The sequence below is a fragment of the Acanthochromis polyacanthus genome, chromosome 15 (genome assembly GCF_021347895.1).
Source record: "Acanthochromis polyacanthus isolate Apoly-LR-REF ecotype Palm Island chromosome 15, KAUST_Apoly_ChrSc, whole genome shotgun sequence".
Taxonomy (NCBI): domain Eukaryota; kingdom Metazoa; phylum Chordata; class Actinopteri; family Pomacentridae; genus Acanthochromis; species Acanthochromis polyacanthus.
In genome coordinates, this window is record NC_067127.1 from 25,030,514 (window position 1) to 25,049,767 (window position 19,254).

The window sequence follows — 19,254 nt, forward strand, 5'->3', positions numbered from 1 at the left end:
TGCAGAACTCTTTGCAGCTTCAGTAGGTCCCTGAAGTCCAGGTCAACACACTGGTTTCTAACAAAATGAACCAAAGCCCTGCTGAGTGCGATAGTGAATTATCTGCCAACATGAAAGCCCAGCAGCTCTCTCTCTGGTTGCATCAGAGCCGACAGGTTGTGGGATTGCATCAGATGAGCGTTTCAACTTTCAGCGGCAGAGCATCATCGTAACCTTTAATGTAATACCAGTATGTTAACAGGGATTAGTGGCAGAGTCAGCTTACACAGCAGCAACCTTGGCCAAAGATGTCTGGGCGGAAAAGGCCGGATGCTGTGTGGCGAGTGTGACAGATGTCGTCCATCATCGTTATCATCAGCAGCAGCTTTTCTTTTTAGGATTTATGTCAGTGTGTGTGGAAGAGGCTGGCGAGAAGTTTGTTGTTTTAAAGGTTTACAGGTATTTTGAAGTTGTGCTTGGGATCAGAGACTGCAAGTACAGATGAATGTAAAAGAGAAATTTGTTGCACCTTGTTTAAAGATACAGAAATTACAAACTCATTTAGATGTTTCTTTTTCAGCTGCTGGACACAAGATTTCTACAAATCAGATAGAAGACGTCTGCTCATACTTGTGCATGCATAATTTGTGAAAGAAATTCAAGTCTTTCTGATAGATAATGCCATTAAATTTATAAAAGAATTGTTTCAAGTTCAGCTTCAGCCAGGGGCGTCACTAGGTTTTAAGGACGGGGGGCCTTAGCCCCCAGGAGATTCACAGGATGTGAGTGAACGTGTAGTTTCACAAACAGCTAACAAAAACTGAGAAATTGCTTTTCCACTTTTTGGCCAGATTTAGATTTATTCAGAGATACTTTACTGTGTAAATGTTTTAGGCCACAGTGGCCATGACTTTTGCTCACAACACAATAATTCAGGGCTGCCAACTTGTGACCAGACTTTAGAGTGAGATTTGGTTTGTGCGTGATGCTGGTGGGGGGTCTGGGGGCCCTCGTCCAGAAAATTAAAAAAATTATTGATCCTATTTCCTGCATTCCGGTGTATTTTAAGAGCATTTTGTTAAAATCTTATTATAGATATAACATTATGGGATAATAAAAAAAAAAACATTGAGCTTAAAAAAACTGAAAAAATTGTACACAGCACAACGAGACGGCATTCTTCTTGTTTTACTTTTTGCGTACACGTCAATGGAAAACACTGAAACTTTGCCCCCACTAGCTTAATGATGCAGTAGGCACGCTGCTCAGAGGGGCGTGTCCTATCTACTCTTCCATACATATCATAGACTGTATGATACATATCTATGAGCGCTACACACAGGCTTTGGTGCATCACTCAGAGACAGCCAGCCTGACAGCTGCACAATGACGGAAAATGCGGACCGGATTTTCCCAAACCTGGCGTTCTCTGGAGTAAAAACTCGAACTGGATTTCCCCAAAAGTTTCTGCTGTTAGCTAGGGGGCTGGAGCTAACTTATTGTCACTATCAGCAGTGATGAATACTTACTCTCCTGAAAACATTTCGTATATCCATTCTTGTTCACGTTCTTCGCCTCTAGTCTGTTCTGTGTGCTCCTCCCGGTAAACACATGCTGCAGGTACCGAGAGCAACCTAGGTTGCAGGGAAAACGTGGACTGGATTTCAGTGATGTGGGCGTGCTCTATATGAACAAGTGGAATGGACTGGATAACAACGCACTGGGTCGGACTCTCTACCTTCCAGTGAAGGGAAACTAAGATTTATGATCATATTTAAGTTAATAATGACTGGTTATGTGATTATTTCTTCAAACTCATATTCTGGCCACATTATATTGAATTTGTCAGCACTTTTTTTTTGTAAAAAAAAACAACAAAACTTTTAAAAAAAATAAATGAACATAAAACTATTTAGGAGGCTAAAGAATATTTTAGGGGGGCTGAAGCCCCTTCGTTTGGTCTAAAAATAACACCTGTTCCTGTAAAACTGAGTCTCTGCTGTGGAATGAAGAAACCGGAGCAAAGGCAGGGTTATAAAATTCTCAACTTTAATCAGTTCAAAAAGTTCACAACAAATGTAACACCTTGAGAAGGGAAATTTGCCATTAGAGATTGGGTGCTTATTTGGATTTATACATTCTTTCCTAATTAAACTCATTGGCAATTACTTTGCTCTGTGGACAAAAAGCCTTTTGTTTATTTGGACAGAACTCAAACAGGTACAAATGAAAAATGCAAAAATACAAAATTAAATGTAAACCCAGTCTTATTTTTTTCATTTTGCTCTAAAGGTAGTGTGTTGAAGCACTACTGCATGGTAAACAATCTAAATTAGTACAATTCAAAATCTTGAAAGCCATCTGAGTTAAGCAGGAGTTGTTATAAAGATGCAACCAACCAAGACCCCATAAATACTTCCGCCACTTCCTTAAAACATCCCATTAATGAAAGGCTCACAAATGAGCAACAATCCTCTTAGAGGAAAACAAAACGCTGATGTCGACTAGGCGACAGCACACACGCGCACACACCCACAACAAAAAGAAACAATAGAATAAAAGGAAAAAAAATGTTCCCATGGTATTAAAGATGCTATACAATTGGGATGATATGCACATATTCAGTTCTGCTTTCCCTAGAAAACCTCCTGCCTGCAGCAGCTCAGCTTTTAGGTGAAGCAGAACTCATGAGCAACAGATGCTGATACAAGAAGCAGCATCTCTCAGCCTTCATTCATTTTCCGTTAGATTCACATTCTCCCACAATGCTGTGGGGCACCAAACAAGCGGTGCGTGCACCTCTAAAGACCACTCCCCCTCTCACACCAGAGGTCTAGAAGCTTCTATGCCGACTTGACACGTAGGCCGTTTGTCACAAACACCCTGCTCAGACTGTATTTATAATATATTTATATATAAACAAAAATATGGAAGAAGGGGAGGAGCTGGGAAACAGAAGGAGGGCGGTGAAGGAAACAGAACAAAAACAAGATGGTTAACTTGTCCTAATCGTTACAATGTCATCATGCAGGTCCGGGTGGGCCAGAGACCAACAAAACATAAGCTTAGATTAACAGTTCTGGAAAGTTGTTACACAAAAAGTCTCCATAGAAAACGCAGATTATGTAAAAAGGGCCACAGGGTGACGCGGTAATCATTTACATACTATTGGCATCATTTTGGTCAACAAACATCCAATGGGTCGGCGTGCTCTGCAGACAGTGAGCAGCCTCCCACCACACTCAGGTGCCTCTTTCGGGTTTTGTTGTTTGCTGTGGTTAGGGCTTATTTGTTTGTTGTTTGGAGGACTGTACAGTTTGGTTGAGCTGAGGCTCAGTCACACATCTCCTCTGGGATTTCGTGAGGGTTGAGGATGCCCGGGACTGACATCTGGATCTTGTGTTTCTCCTCCTGGGCCTGACGGAGCGACGCCTCCCTCTCCTCCAGGAACAGGTCTGAGGTGTCCTCGCCTGCAAACTCCTGAACAGCAGCACAGGAGGAAGGAACACTGCTGTTAGCCATGAGGACTACATCACCTTTCTTTACTGTAGGACCTGGACTGAGTCCTTCACCCGTACTTTTAACACTTATGGCGAATTGATGAGTCTCTTAAGTCCCATTTGGACCCAATATCAGCATCATGATGGCTGACAAAATACTCCCTGAGTCACTGGTTATCAAACCCTCTGAACCCAAAGACCTGCTGGTGGCTTTGACAGATACGTTTCCCTCCCTCCTAAAATATATTAAAAGGATAAAAAACACAATTTGGACACAATTTCAGGGACTACTTGGCTGAACTGCAGGCTGTGTTTACACACAGCAACTTCAAGAAAATGGGAACAAATTAGAAAGACTAAGAGTGAAACAAATCCTACTTTATCAAATCAATCAATGCAGCATGGCTCAGAAACCTAGTTTTTGTTCCGATCTGTGGCATCTAACTATTCACTACTATCATGCTACACTGCAGGAGACTTATTTCCTCTTCTCGTCATGGTTGCACTGTTTTCATAAAGATGGAAGTGAAAAAGTAGTCCAGAGTGAATAAAACAGTGACAGGAGTAAAGAAAAAAGTCCATAAAACTGGGGTTTAAAGGGCTAAGTCATTGTTGCTAAATGACAGGATGTGGTGTGTGATAAGGCAGGAATGCTGGTAATAACCTGAAAAAACGACAGATGAGCTTTCAGGGGGAAACACTGTTGAAAGCTTTCATTTTTGTCATATTATTGGTTTGTGATTGGCCCCGTTAACGTAGAATTAACAGGATTTGATCCATCGGATTGGTAAAAACAGGTTAAACTTCCACCATTTTGTCTCATTTGCTGATGCAGTGTAGAATCAAAAAACAAAGAAAAGGTCTTTCCGTGAAAGATCAGGAATGGAATTTAAATTGCTGGAGGGGCTGCAACTTCACTGAAAAACAGCAGGTTGTTGTGGCTGACTCACTTCAGACTGATCTTCAATTGCTGATCAGGGAGGGTAACATTAAAATAAACACATACAGAAATAAATCACGTCAAAATGGGGCTTTAGTCAGATATGGAACTTTCCCATTAAGCATCTAAACCCCAAGCAGTTTCTGGTTGTCTTTTGTTTCTGTCACATTTTTTTTAATTCATTGTGGGATATTTTTTTACTGCACATCTATGGAAACAGAACATCCATGAAGGAGGGGAGAGAAGTCAGAATAAAATACAATTATGATGCCATGAGTCATAAAAAAAGACAAAAAAGGTACGTAAAATGAACATGCAGTTGCCACTAGTGTTACTGGAAAACATGGTGGGTGTTTTATCTTCGTCTCAATCTCTAATTTGTTTCCACACTCGCCTCCTCTCTGCTCTGTATGAACACAGCCTGCAGTTCAGCTGAATATTCACTCCATTCTGTTGGGTCTGCTGAGTCAGTCATGTCCAGTGTGCGCCAATGATGTCGGACCATCGGTCAAATCCGATTTGTGTACCAAAAGTCCGGTAAAACTTACTACATTACTGGTCTCATGTCCGGTGTAATTTGTGATGTGATGTGTGCGGCGGCGCAGCGACTTCCAATTGCTGGGCCATTTACAAATCGAACGACAGCTTGTTAACGTCGTTAGCAAGCTATCGTTAACGTCGTTACCATCTCGCGGGAGTATCAGCGACAATAAAGTGTTCAAACTTGAAATGAAATCCGCGGAAAATTCCCATCCCTGAGTACAAATTCAAGTTTCTGCAGGAGCGTGTGAAAATATCGCCAAAACGAAGCTGAGAGCTGTTTTTCTGGTCAAATTGGACGTGTATGGCGAGTAATTCAATGGTAAAAGTGGAAGGTGGTATGGTAGAATGGTGTGGGAGGGTGTAGTGACGGTGACAGTGCATGTAGATGGTGATTTACCAGGTGTATAATGAGAGAGGGTGGATGCTGAGTTAGATTTGGCTGTTGCTATGAGAGTATGGTAGGTTATTTCATGGTATGGTATGCATAAAATATTCGGTCCAGTAAAAACTGTTTCGGTCCAGTAAAAAATTACTGTTTACTGCTCCACGGTCCAGTAATAAATTGTGCCCATTCACGCAGACTGATGTCTGCTCAGTTGTGTTGACGAGTGCCGATTCTTCATTTATTTAGTTATAAATATGTTTTTAACAGGATTTGGTACAAATAGATTTTTAATTGAGACAAGCAGAATAGAGCAATTTTGATAAAATATCTTGATTTTAATCCTCAGGTTGCTTAATTATCCTACAGCTTATTAAAGTGTTTCATTGAAGAACAATCAGACAGTAAAACAATGTGGAGATTGTTCCTGATTTAACAGTTTCTAGTTTGCATAACTGATGTTATATTGGCATTTTTTTAAAGGCAGGTTTAAACGGCATATTTTAAACCAAAACAGACAGCAAGCAGCAAACACTTGCATTCGAGAATAAAAAAGAATTTCCAGTAAATCATTTCATTTGCTTTAATTAAGCTTTAATCTAGACTACATCTAAAAAAAAACACACATTATTTTTCATGCTTGCAGTCTGAAAAATAAACCTGAGTGTCTTTTGAGCTGCAGCTGGACTGAACAAGAGACACAACACACTGTGTGTCACTCACACACACTTTCTACCAACAATAAACTGGCATGGCAGCCTTAAACCTTCCAAATACTTATAAGGACAACCTGGCCATGTAGGAAAATGTTATTTGTGGAAACAGCAGCTAAGCAGCAAGCTATGTAGTCACTGATAACCTCTGTGAGAGGAGACAAAGCCCCCGCAGGAAAGACTACAAACAGCAGAGCTGGAGCTTTGCAGGGCCTGGCTCGCTCTGGTTCAGCTCATCGACAAACAATTAGAGAACGTAGACATGTGGCATTAAATTACCACAAAGTGGAACCATTGATTTTTGTGCACATCTCCCTCACAGAGCAACAATTTATGATTTTATGACTCCAATACACTGCAAAAACTCTAAATCTTACCAAGTCTATTTGTCTTATTTTTAGTCAAAATGTCTCATCTCACTTAACAAGAGACATTTCAGCAGATAGAGGGACTTGTTTTAAGACAATGCATCTTAAATATCTTGTTAAGTCAAACAATCTTGAAATGATCTTGTTTTGAGTTGAATTTTACAAGAAAACATAAAATAAGTTTAACCCTGGAGTCGTTCTGTGGGCCAAACTGACCCGTTTTAAAGTTTGAAAATGTGGAGAAAAAATATATTTTCACAGTGAAACTTCTGATGTCCACATTTTCAACATTTTCAGGAAATTTTTGAACATATTTTGGTGGAATAAAACAAATGCTAACAATGTTTCTTAAGAACATTCACAATTTTTTTTGTGAATGTTCTTAAAGAAAATATTAGAAGTTTTACTGATATATATGTAATCATTTAAGATATTTTTAGGATTTTTTGAAGATTTTAACTCATTTTTTGAAGATATTTACAATATTTTTTTTTTGCCAAATTTGGGATTTTTTTAAATTAAAACTTTTAAGAGAAATTTAAGGAATTATTGGATTTTTTCCTGAAGGTTTTGCAAATTTTCAGAAATTTGGGGAATTTTTTGGTGATTTTTTCTGACAAGGAAACAATATTTTTTGGTGCCCGTAAATGAAGACATCAGGAGGGTGAATACATCTCAAATTAGGAGGTTACATGAAATCAAAAATCTATTTTTGAGTGAAAAAGTTTTTTTTTTTTTTTTTTTTTTGCATATTTGGATTATTTTAAGACACCTAAGCCTGGCAGTCCTGGTAAAATATCGCTTAAAATAAGTTTTCCCAGCTAATTTTAAGGTCTCAATATTATAAATATATCTTATTTCAAGAAATCTTACCAAGTAATTTTTCGCTTGTTCTATTGGCAGATTTTTTTCCACTTATTTCAAAGTAAAAGTTCCTTGAAATAAGTTTTTTTCCTTGTTCTGAGAGGGGCATTTTTTCCAGTGTAGAAGCTGATGCTATTCAGTGACTGTAGATGATTTGTACGCTCTGACAAGCTCACCTTGATCTGGACGAGGAAGTCCCTAAGGTGCTCCTTGAAGGCAGGAATGTCCTGGTTTAAGCTGAACAGCCCGGTTACAAACACCTTCACCTGAGCACTGAGGCACACAAAGACAAACACAACCGTGAATGATGACAAACAAATGTGTCTTCTCCAGCAGCAGAGATGAAGAGCGCAGGCGTGAGCTTACTCTTGTAGGTGGGGGAAGGCGGTCTTGAGCAGGTTGGCCACGTACTCCTGGATGAACACCTGGTTGTTGGTGGGGCTGGTGGGGTTCAGCGCTGTGGTGATCTTCCCCTCCTCCACCAGGTTGAACATGTAGGCCAGGATGGACGCGTGCATCGTCAAGCCTGCAGGACACACACACCGACACACACACACACCTTCACTGCACAAACTGTATCTACCTTTAATTCCTCATCTTTCTAAAGCCATATTTGAATGGGATTTATTCCTCGGGGGGAGGAGGGAGGGAGTTTAATATAACCTGCCCTGGTTGGCGATTTTAATCCTGTTCTTGAAATGAACGTGTCATTTTTTCACACCCTGCCCCTTCACAATTAAATCAACTTCTGAACCAATGCGACTACAGAAGGAAATGAAAGTGGTGAGTAGAGCTCCATCCTGTGTGCTCGTTACTGTGCTGCTGAAATGTCACAACCAGGCAAATACTGCTGTCCTGTCCGGTCTGTTTAAAGCTAGCTGTTGGTTACATCTGTCAAACTGGTAACATTAAAAGGTGTCAAATTAGCAGCTCCTGTTTGCAGAGCGCTTATAGGTGTACAGACATTTCACAGGACTGCTGTGATACTGCAGAAAACCAGAAAACATGATGGTTCTCATGCAGGTTCTGATGTGTGTTTCCTGTATCATTTCTAAGCAGATTTATGGACATTTATTTGCCGTCTTCAGTAGTTTCTCCTGCTGAATATACGACTACATAAGTGACCAATGTGAGCTTAGGTGTCTTAAAGCTGCTGTCCGGAGTTTGAATCGCAGCGTCTCCCAAAACACTGGTGGTCCCACCCTCCCTCTGATTTCGCCCCTTTATTTGTGCGCGCGCGCAGTACCTGAGAGGAGTACCCGGAGTGCTGCAGCATCTCGCCTGTTTTGCTGTTTTCCACTCTTCTACATTTAGTACATTTAGTAAATAATAAAGGAATTACGTTAGAATTCTGTATTGAGTCTAACTTGTCCGAATACCAAAATAACATGAATCTGCTAGGACGAACTAGTAAAGTTTCAATATGTGATTACACTCGTGTATCCCTCTCGATGACGTTGTTTATCAAACTTAGTGCATTTACGCGTGTATATGTGTTACATTGTTTATTTATTTCTATCTAGAGTTCAGAATTGCATGACTCCTCTGACGAAGAGTATGTCCCAGACGCCCCAACATCTTCCTCCAGAGGTCGGGCATCTAAACGAAGCCGTCAGGTGGGCTGTGGAGGCCGTGGTCGGGGAGCGACGCGAGCACCCCGAGCCAAAAAACGTCCTGCAGTCTCTTGGCCTGACAAGCCGTGGGATTGGTAACTTTTCTGGAAGTTGCTGAGCCCTGATGCTCTCTCCTCCACAAGCAAAACAAATGTGCGCGCGGTTGCGTAGTGCGTAGCTCGCCCACCTCTGCATGGGCTTGCTTGCTGTGCGCGTAACCGTTGATTGACAGCATGACAAAGCTGAAGCTCGAACTTGATTGGTCGGCAGCAACCGGCGCTTTTTGGAATAACATGGGGGTCTATGAGAGGAAGGCGGAGCTCTGGAATAAATTTTCATATCGCGTTATTCTAACTTTATATTATAGTATCGAACTAGACTAACACATTTAAGCTTTGTTAAAAAATGATACATAAATTGAAAACAAACGGAAACTCCGAACAGCAGCTTTAAAATAAGCCAGACATGCTAAAAAAAAATAACAGTTTTTCACTCAAAAATAGATTTTTGATTTCATGTAACCTCCTAATTTGAGATGTATTAAATTTATTTTGAGTTTTCTTGTAAAATACAACTCAAAACAAGATAATTTCAAGATTGTTTGACTTAAGATATTTAAGATGCACTGTTTAACCCTCCTGCTGTCTTCATTTACGGGCAACAAAAAATATTGTTTCCTTGTCTGAAAAAATCCAAAAATGCGGCAAAAAAAAAATAAATCCCCAAATTTCTGAAAATTTGCAAAACTTTTAGGAAGAAAATTCCAATAATTCCTTAAAAGTTTTATTTTTTAAAAAATCCCCCAAATTTGGCAAGAAAAATCTTATAAATATTTTCAAAAAATGAGTAAAAATCTTCCAAAAAATCCTAAATATATAAAGTGATTCCATATATATCAGCAAAACTTCTCTTTTCTTTAAGAAAATTCACAAAAAAATCTAGCAAAATCCAGTGAATTTTGTTAGATTTTTTGTGAATGTTCTTAAGAAACATTTATAACATTTCTTTATTCCCACCAAAAAATGTTCAAAGATTTCCCAAAAATGTTGAAAATGTGGACATCAGAAGTTTCACTGGGAAATATTTTTTTACTGCATTTTCAAACTAAAACGGGTCAATTTTGGCCCGCAAGACGACACGAGGGTTAAAACCAGTCCCTCCATCTTGCTGAAATGTCAGTTTTTAAGTGATTTTATCTTCAATCAAGTGGGATGAGACATTCTGACTAAAAATTTTAGTTTTTGCAGTGCATATATTTAAATAGCCTTTGTTGTACTTAAAAAATGCAATCAGTTACTTTCTTATGCCTTACACTACAGAATTTGTGCACAGATATATCAACAAAGTGTAGCCCCAGTGCGTGAGCTCACCAGCAGTGTGTGACGTGTCGGTGACCACAGAGAAGATGTGCTGCAGGATATCGCAGAAATACGTCTGGTAGAAACTCTGAGCGGCTGCTTCCTCCTGGGCCACGTTCTGCAGCATCGTGTACAGAATCTGCAGACCTGATGAGCAGAAACGTGACTTCAGCTTCATACACACTGATGACTTCAACATTCCTCAACGTTTTTCCCTTTATAGAGCAGAAACGTTTTACATCCCTGAAAATCCAGAGCCCCTTAGCATGACTGTACTGACTTTTTTGCTTTTCTGATACATGATCTGACACATTTCTGAATACTACCAAGAGAAGTACAACAGTGAACCTGTAGCGTCACATTTCATCAAATTAATTGGTTCACAAGTTTTTTGCTGATAACCTGTTTGATAGAACGAAGCAATCAGGTGGTTTCTACATCAATTTGAATTCATGCTTCAGGCAATTGCCCAATCTGAATGTTAATAAATGTACGCACTAAATAAATGTGTCACACTTACCGGTGTCGGCCACATTTCTCATGGTGTGCTTGAAGGCCCAGATGATGGAGTCCAGCACTAGTTTGAACTGGGCCGGGGGGATGGCGAGGAATGCGGGGAAGCAGTGAGAGTTTACAGCTTGGAGTAAGTAGAAGAAGTGGGTCCTGTGCTCTGGGTATTCCTCAAAGTTCTGCAACAAAAACACAACAAATATGACGTTACTTCTACGACATCATGCAAGAGTTTGTCCAGCAGGCTCTACAATGTTTACATTCATATAGACAGGTCTCTCTTGAGAATGAGATTACCTGTGTAAATAAAGGTTAAATAAAATTTTATTACGTGGAGTAATGTATTACCAGTCTGATTCTGACATGGCTGACCGCACTATGAAATCATTTCATACATATTTTGGATGCAATCGGTAGGTTCAAGGCTGGATTACCAACTCTGCCTCAAAGCCCAAAGCACATTTTAGCCCCAGGGCCCACTAGTGGTAGCCTAGCCGCGCTAGACAACCCACGGCAACGAATTTAATTCTCTGCCAGGGTGGGTCTAGTTACCCTCCATAAGGCTCGAGGCTGGATTCTCCTAAAACTGGCCGGACCAATCACCATGAAGTGTAGAGTCAGAAGGTGGGTGTAACTAAGTGACGACAGAGGCGCGACGATTCTGACAGAAACAACCGGTGCACAATAAACAGTTATCTTTCGACTTGGCTTTGGCCACAGCCCTTAAAGATTTGAAGCTAAAATTCAACTTGAAAGATAAACAAAGGACGGCACTGAAGTGTTTCATTGAGAAGAAAGACGTATTTGGACTTATGCCGACGGGATATGGCAAATCCTTAATATACCAGTTGGCTCCGCTGGCTGGGAAGCTAATGGGACTTAGCCACAATCCCCCGGCGCTCTAGGAACTACGTCAGCCTATTCGTTGCGCTGATTGGTTGTATACCTACCCAATTGCTGCAGAGGGATTTGAAAGACAACCTTTTAGCCCGCCTCCCTCCCTGTCGAGCGGTCCGAGACCCTTGTGCCTTCAGAACATGGGTCTAGCGCGGCTAGGCTACACTAGTGGATTAATCTGACCCTGATTAGTGTTGCAGGTACTTTGCCACTTTAAAAGTGAGCTACAAAGCATGGGGAAGTTTCTCTGCAGACTCTGAAAAGTTTGTCCTGTGGGCTTCAGCAAAATTTTCAGCTGGGAAACTTGAATGATAGCTTTCACCTGCCACCTTTTCTGTAAACAGCTTTCAGAGGAGAGTCATACAGACATAGATCTTCTGGGACTTCAGTTAAAACTGTTGTCAGCTACTTGCAGGTAGAAAGTCCTGCATGGCTGAAGGAAAACCCTCCAACCGAGAAGGACTGGACTGAACTAATGAATTAATGGAGAAAGTACAGTACAATATTACCGTGTAAGAACCACACGTAAAGTGCTGGGTAAATGCAACAATATTTGCCTTGTTAATATTAAAGCACTTGTTTTAAAAATAAACTAAGTTCAAAGAAAACCCATCAAGAATTATGTAAACATTTTAAGCACATTAGAAGCACACGATCATCCCAAATACATTCTACAGCAGGACAAGAAGCACAAACATACGTTCAGTCTGCAAGAGATGGTGTGAACTCCACAAAGCCTGAACTCAGCATTACAGAGTTATTCTAAGATTACTTTAAGAGACAGAAGACTCCAAGACAGACAGAATCCATTCAAGAAATGTGGAGAGTTCTCCAAGATGCTGGAACAATCTACCGGCTGAGTACGCAGAAAAACTATGTGGTGGTGTTTGGAGGGCAAAGAGTGCTCACACCAAGTAACTGTTTTAGCTGTTTAATGTTTACTGCACTGAGCACGAAATCAAGTGAAGCATTATCTTTGGAAGCATCATCACTCTCTGTTTAGTGCCTAACACCTTTACTTAGTACTGTACATAAATGAACTAGTCAGTTGCGCTCTGTTTTTTAACAGTCCAGCATGTGGAAATGATGAGTGTAATAATTAGTCGTGTGATTTACAAACTGCTGTGAAGGCCACATGGTAAAGACCATTACCCCAGGGTTTCTGCAGAAATCCACCAGACAGATTTAATGCTTGTTAAGGCCATTTTAATGCTATACTGTAAAAAATTTTAATGTCACGACCACGAACTCAACAAATTACACAGGTTTGTTTTTATGTAAAAGATGATATTTATATGAAAACTGTCCCTACATGTCACTATTTCTGCATCTGGAAAACACACCTGACCACCAACGGGCTGCAGCCATTCTCTGAATTCCAAGTTTTCTAGTCATTTTTGCTGGAATTTGCATTTCCAGATTTCCCAGCTCTCCTCCACCTGGTCCAGCCTGCCGGCCACTTTCCAAACATGCAGTTTTTGACAACTGTACCCAACCAGCCGGAACAATTATCACAATGCTTTGGCATGTTTAGGCAGATGCACATATCTGACAAATAGCCCTCTATAATTACATATTATTATATTATCATTATCAAATATTTTTCTTGAAAACTGTAGAATGAATTTTTAATGTCACTGAGAATCAAATTTAATGATTTTTAATGCCATTTAAGGCCCTAATTTTCACAAAATCAGTTTAATAACTTGATGCTTTTTAATGCCCTGCAGAAACCCTGTACCTTTGGTGTAAATGAAACCGACTAATTTAACCGTTGATCACTCTTGATGCTTGAGGTGTTTAGTCATTACACTGAGTTATACTGTTAATCAATAAACAGAAATACGATGATCACAGTCTCAATCACAAGTTCAGGAAAACTCATCAGTACAAGTATCCTCTTATGACACATTAACTTTGACTGCAGCTGTCAGATTAGCAGCAGCTCATTAGGCCCTACCTTGTTGATCATGTTGAGGGTGCACTCGAAGACAGCGTCAAAGATCTGGGGTATCTCACTGGTGATGTGCCCCCCAGCTTGTTGACAATGGTTGCCATCGTGCTGAGGACCTCAGGCTCACGGGCGGCGGGAACATTGCGTTGGTAGTCGATGAGGACGGCGTCCAGAAGTGGTGGAACAAAGTTCTCTCCAACCTGGGAAGAACAACAGAAGGGATCAGCGGTGAACAACAGCAAAGAAAGACGAGAAACATCCACATCTTTAAAAACACGTCTCAGAAAGACATTTAACCAGGCGTTCTAAAAGGTTGAGTTTTGACAAATACATTACAAAAGTGCTGCAAAAAAATGTTTTTTTGCATAAAACTCTGAAAAGGTGACCAGTCCCAGAGTGCAGAGTGAAACTATGAATATTAATTATTATGCAGATGCGAACACAGTTGAGGGCAGAAAGAGCCACAGGGAAATGAAATCTTTGTGTTTGATCTAAAAATACCAACTGGATTAGTTCTACTTCTTTTCTTCTGTCAGCCGTTTCATCGACTGTCACAGTGTGTAGTGTCTTGTGAGGACACAGAAGAGCACAAATAAATGACTTCTTTTTGCTCAAGACCACATCGACATTTTTTTAAAGCACAATTTATCACCCCAGACTATGGCTACTATTCCAGTTACAGGTGTCCTCGTCCCAGCAGTGATGGGCTTTAATTGATCGATGTACCTGAGCGACTTCTTACCATCTGTGGGTCGTTCGATCGGCTGACCCAGCCTGAGATCAGTTTCAGTGTTTCTCGTTTCACCGTTCTCATGCTTCGGATCAGCGGCTGCTTCGTCACCATCTCACCTGCAACACATTAGGACAGAATGCTGCTTACCGTCAGGTTGCAAATAAAGGTTAAAATATAGCAGGTGATCTGGAGTTTGTGGCTCACACAAAACTACATTTGCACCACACACTCATGCACACGAGAAGCCCTGAGCATCTGATAAATGCTGACTGGTTCAGCAGTAATAAAAGATGAGTCTGGACTTTCAATTGTTGTATGTTTTAGCTCAGTAAATGACAAACAAGATTATGTTCAAAGGACTGTAGAATATGACAAAATGTATGCGGAGCTAAAGCATTTCTATTAAGGTATTGTAGCTCTCTCTTTAAAATCAAATGACTGGAGGCCTTCTATCTGACTGATAGAGCTGCAATTACTAATCAATTAGTTGTTAATGATTAAATTAACTGTCAACTATTCTGATAATTGATTTACCAGTTTTGAATTCTCTGACTGCAGCTTAATAAAAGTGATATTTTATGGTTTCTTTCCTCCTCTATGACAGTAAACTGAATATCTGTGGGTGTGAACAAAATGTTTCTGTCCTTTGACATTTTCATCTTTGGGGGACACTGATCAACATTTTTCACCTTTTCTGACATTTTAAACAGCAAACAACTAATCAATTTCATCTAGAAAATAGTCCACAGATCAACTGACAATGGAAATAACTGCTAGTTGAAGCCCTGCTGATAGACATACAATTCACTGGATTAGCCAAAAACTGACATTCCCAACAAATGCTCACAAGAAATCAACATCACAGCAGAGATTATTGAGGACGCACTATCAGGTGTGGTGAATCTGGCTTCTATCACCAACTCAAATTCCTCATTTCCTTCCATTGAAAAGCCATCTGCTGTAACTGTCTCACTGTCTATTTGTGTCTAGAAACAGACAACTCAGAGTCACGCTGACCTGCACGTTACTCCCAATAACCTTTTGAACAGAACTCATTCCTCCCGCACAGATTGCATTTCTTCCCTGCTCTGAATCAGCCCTCAATGCAAGTAAAAAAAAAAATCCTTGATACGTGATCATTACTGACACACCTCATACCGCACCGAAAGACTCACAGATGAGTCACCAAAACTACGGAAAGGAAAAGGATTCAGTCGAGCTCATCTGCAAACATAATGGATGAGGCTGAATGACAAAATGTCAAATGTAACAAGTACATAAATATAATCTAGAATTAAACAGATGATACAGAAATACCTTCTGTTAGCGAATGTGAAACTTGATCTTCCATCTCCAGACTCAACATAAAGTACTGACACGTGACATTGTAAGCATTTAGGCATTTTTCAAACCTGGCAATACACTGCAGTAATGCTGGATTTACTCAAAGGACTGCTTGCCAAAACAACAATGAAGCGACAGAGTCTATGCAGGATGCAGATCTGTACACAGGTTTTACAACTCACTCAACATTTTCACATATGCAAAACTCAAGATAGAAGAGCAAACAACGTCAGCCCTCATTTACTGGAGTTTTTGAGACAAATCATGGCTTGTGGAGACGTAAAACATCTCAACTTTGTCTGCTGTTACAACCTCACAGCTTTGGTCTTTGGCAGGACGTCACATTCAGGTGGTACCTTAACAATCTCCCAACATTCCCTCAATATTAACATGTCTGAGGACTGTTAAGTGACCCTCGAGTGAACTCACTGATTCACGTGACATCTCAGTGTGACCAGCAATACGAACAATCCACAGACGTGTTTCCAGTCAGCCTCATGATGAAAAACACACCCACAGCCCTCACCGTTTGTCTGAATTGCAGCAGAGATGTTCTCGCTGAGGCACTTGTAGACGTTGAGCATGTCAAGGTAAATCCGTCCCAGCTGGATGACAAATGGGTGTCCCACAGCCTTACAGGCTCTGACATTGGTCTTCAGGATGCTGCCCAGCTGTTTCACAGTCTCTGGGTCTTTCAAAATGTCCACGTTCTGGACGGAGCAGAAAAGCAATAAACACTTTGTTCTGGTTTGTCTGCAATAAGTAAAAGCACGTATGCTGCTGTCTCACCTTGGTGGCCTGCTGGATGATGCTGTCCCACACTTGATTGGGCAGCAGCATATATTTCTCTATCAGGTGCTCCTGAACAGCCTGGTCTGTCTGGGCCCCAATCATATATCCTACTGCCTCATAAAATGTGTGCACCTGCACAAACAGAAAAAAAATTGTCAGCATGTAAACTGATAGCACTGTCAAACAAGAGACACTGTGTACGAAAAGCTGTGCCTCTGTGTACTATGCACAGTGTGATAAATCTCTAGTGAGAACGCTCATGAGCGTCTATGTGCTGACCTGCTGAGGCTGAAGGTCACAGATGATGGTGTTGATGTTGTTTAGGATCTCGTCAATGAAAGGCATCACCTCTCCCACCTGAACCTGAATGAAGTGGCGTCGGCACTTCTGGGCGATCTTAATGAAGGTGTCACATGCCATGTCCTGAACTCCGTCGTGGGTCTCTGATGACACATGAAAATACAAGTACTGTCAAACTCCTCCATCATCCAGCTACAACTTCTCCATGGTGAGTTGTGGAGGGAGCAAGGGAATGACCCCAGCTGGCACAGAGTTGGAAAAAAAAAACTAACCGTGCATGAACTCAAAGAGCTTGTTGACAACCGTTTTGAGGAACTTCCAGTGGGCTCTGAGGAAGCGTGGATACTGGCCAACAATGTACATGATGTTGGAGGCTATGATGGCCTTGTTGTCCTTTCCTCTCTTCTGCTCACACAGACCCAGCAAATCCTGAAACAACAAACACAAGATTATTCAGCCTCACAAGCAGCGTTTCTATGAAACATTTGCTTACTGACAGACAGCAGAATTTACCGATGCTACCTAAACGCATCGCAGTGCAGGCTATGGGATGCTGATGAAGTGGCAGCAGTGTGCTATGACAGTTGCGTGAGGAAAAATGTTTGAAAAGAGTGATACAAAGTGCTGTAATCTCAGATTTATTCAAGATTAAACCGAGTGATTTCATCCCCATGTGTTGTTTTCTATGAGCGGAGAACAGAGCGTGTTAGTGCAGTACGCCTTCTATGAGCAGAGCGCATTTTTAAATGTAAAGACCACAGTCGATCATTTACATATAGTGGTTAGAAGCTAAAATCATGATTGTAATTAGTGATTATTTAATTTTGCAGCCCTGCTGGTGAGCTCGCCATTACAACTGGCTCGCTCACTGGTTCAGTATCTTCCTTCCTGCACCTGCACTCTGATCATCAGGTGTGTCTGACTCGGACCTCAATTTTGGTTGAGGAACGTACAACAGCACATTTTACACATCAGACAGGAACAGACTGACAGAACCACGGAAGAAATAAGTTAGATTTTCTACCACTAAGACTAACGCAGAAGCTGCCTGTGCTGGTTAAAGCAACAACAAAACAGCTGAATGATCATTATTCATGCCACCACTTGAAATTTGCGACCATCATATGGAACCATTTCGGTTTCAGTCAGGAGGACTGATCTCTACTTCAGCTTTCAAACTGCACATACATTGGAAAAGTTATGCGTTTATTTAAGTATACCTTTATGACAGTGACCAGGAACCTCTTCTCGTCCTCCTCGTGCATAGCCCCGCTGATAGATCCAATGGCCCAGCACAATGTGTTGAGGTTCTTCCAGGACCATTCAGTCCCGTTTACCTGGTTGTGAAGCTTCTCTGTCATTATGCGTTCAGTGTCTGCGTAGTCCAAATGAGTCAGGTACACTGTGGGACAGCAAAATACATTCGTGTAATTAGTCAATGTACAATACCTGGCAAACAGATATCAAACTAAATCTGACAAAAACACAAGTGTATGAACAGAGGTGGTGATTTATTGACAGACAGTGTGGTGAGTGACACTGATCAAGCCATCGAAAGTGAACTACACAAGCAGAAGATTTACACACACACACATATATATTTATTAGGATGTTGTCGTCTGTTGGAATCAAACCTATAACTTTCCCTACATCCATCCGTTATTAAAACAGCTTATCTTATTCAGAGATACAAAAGTTTCGGGCTGTCCCTGAAGACATAACTTGAACAAACTGACAGTCTGTGACCAATCGATCTAACCTGCATTTGTTTTTACTGTGGCAGAAAAGCAAAGCACCTGTAGAAAACCCACGCAGACATGCAGGAAGGCCCCAGTAAGCCAGCAGTGCCAACCACTGATCTACCACGCTGCTGAATTCTACTATAACATTTAAATATTCCTGAGATGCTAAGAAAAGCTACCCTTAATTCTTGATAGGATGAATGTGATCAACATTTATATTCAGATTCATATGAATGAAGCATTCAGTGGATGAATGCAGAATTAAAAAGCTAAGTGAAAAATGTCATGTTTATAATCAATTAAGCACGGCTTTTTAAAGACAGGTGGCAATTCAAGAAAAGAAGCTCAGAAAGTGGACGTGAATTTCATTCTTAAATCATACCAAGGGTTTCCCTCATGTTCTTGTAGAGATTGATAGAATCGGTGTCCTTCATGAACTCTCTGACCACCTCCCCCTGGTCATTCTCCACCACCAGGACCTCCTCCGGCTTGGCCATCCGACTTACCATAAGCAGGCGCACCTGTCACAAGAGATAACCTGTCAGCATGCACACACATCCAAACACTTCCTCACTTATAGGACACTTACACACACACACACACAGAGTTGAGCTTGTGCAGGCATAAATAACAATGGATAATAAAGAACAAAGTGTTCGTCTCATGTTACATTTATGCACCACACCCTATGACATGAAACGTAAAACATCACAAAGGAAGAA

At 40.8% G+C, this 19,254-nt stretch overlaps 1 protein-coding gene across 1 annotated transcript in view; it reads right to left on the reverse strand.

Annotated features, from left to right (window-relative positions):
* Positions 1-2,006: 2,006 nt before the first annotated feature.
* The window catches only part of xpo1b (exportin 1 (CRM1 homolog, yeast) b), a 32,353-nt gene continuing 15,105 nt past the window's right edge, over positions 2,007-19,254 (reverse strand). Inside the window, 14 exon segments of the mRNA XM_022193129.2 lie at positions 2,007-3,459; positions 7,466-7,562; positions 7,656-7,815; positions 10,273-10,407; positions 10,781-10,949; positions 13,628-13,704; positions 13,707-13,821; positions 14,364-14,470; positions 16,225-16,408; positions 16,488-16,622; positions 16,770-16,933; positions 17,063-17,219; positions 18,011-18,192; positions 18,915-19,053. Of these exon segments, the coding sequence (XP_022048821.2) occupies positions 3,313-3,459; positions 7,466-7,562; positions 7,656-7,815; positions 10,273-10,407; positions 10,781-10,949; positions 13,628-13,704; positions 13,707-13,821; positions 14,364-14,470; positions 16,225-16,408; positions 16,488-16,622; positions 16,770-16,933; positions 17,063-17,219; positions 18,011-18,192; positions 18,915-19,053 (1,968 nt within the window). The 3' untranslated portion in view covers positions 2,007-3,312.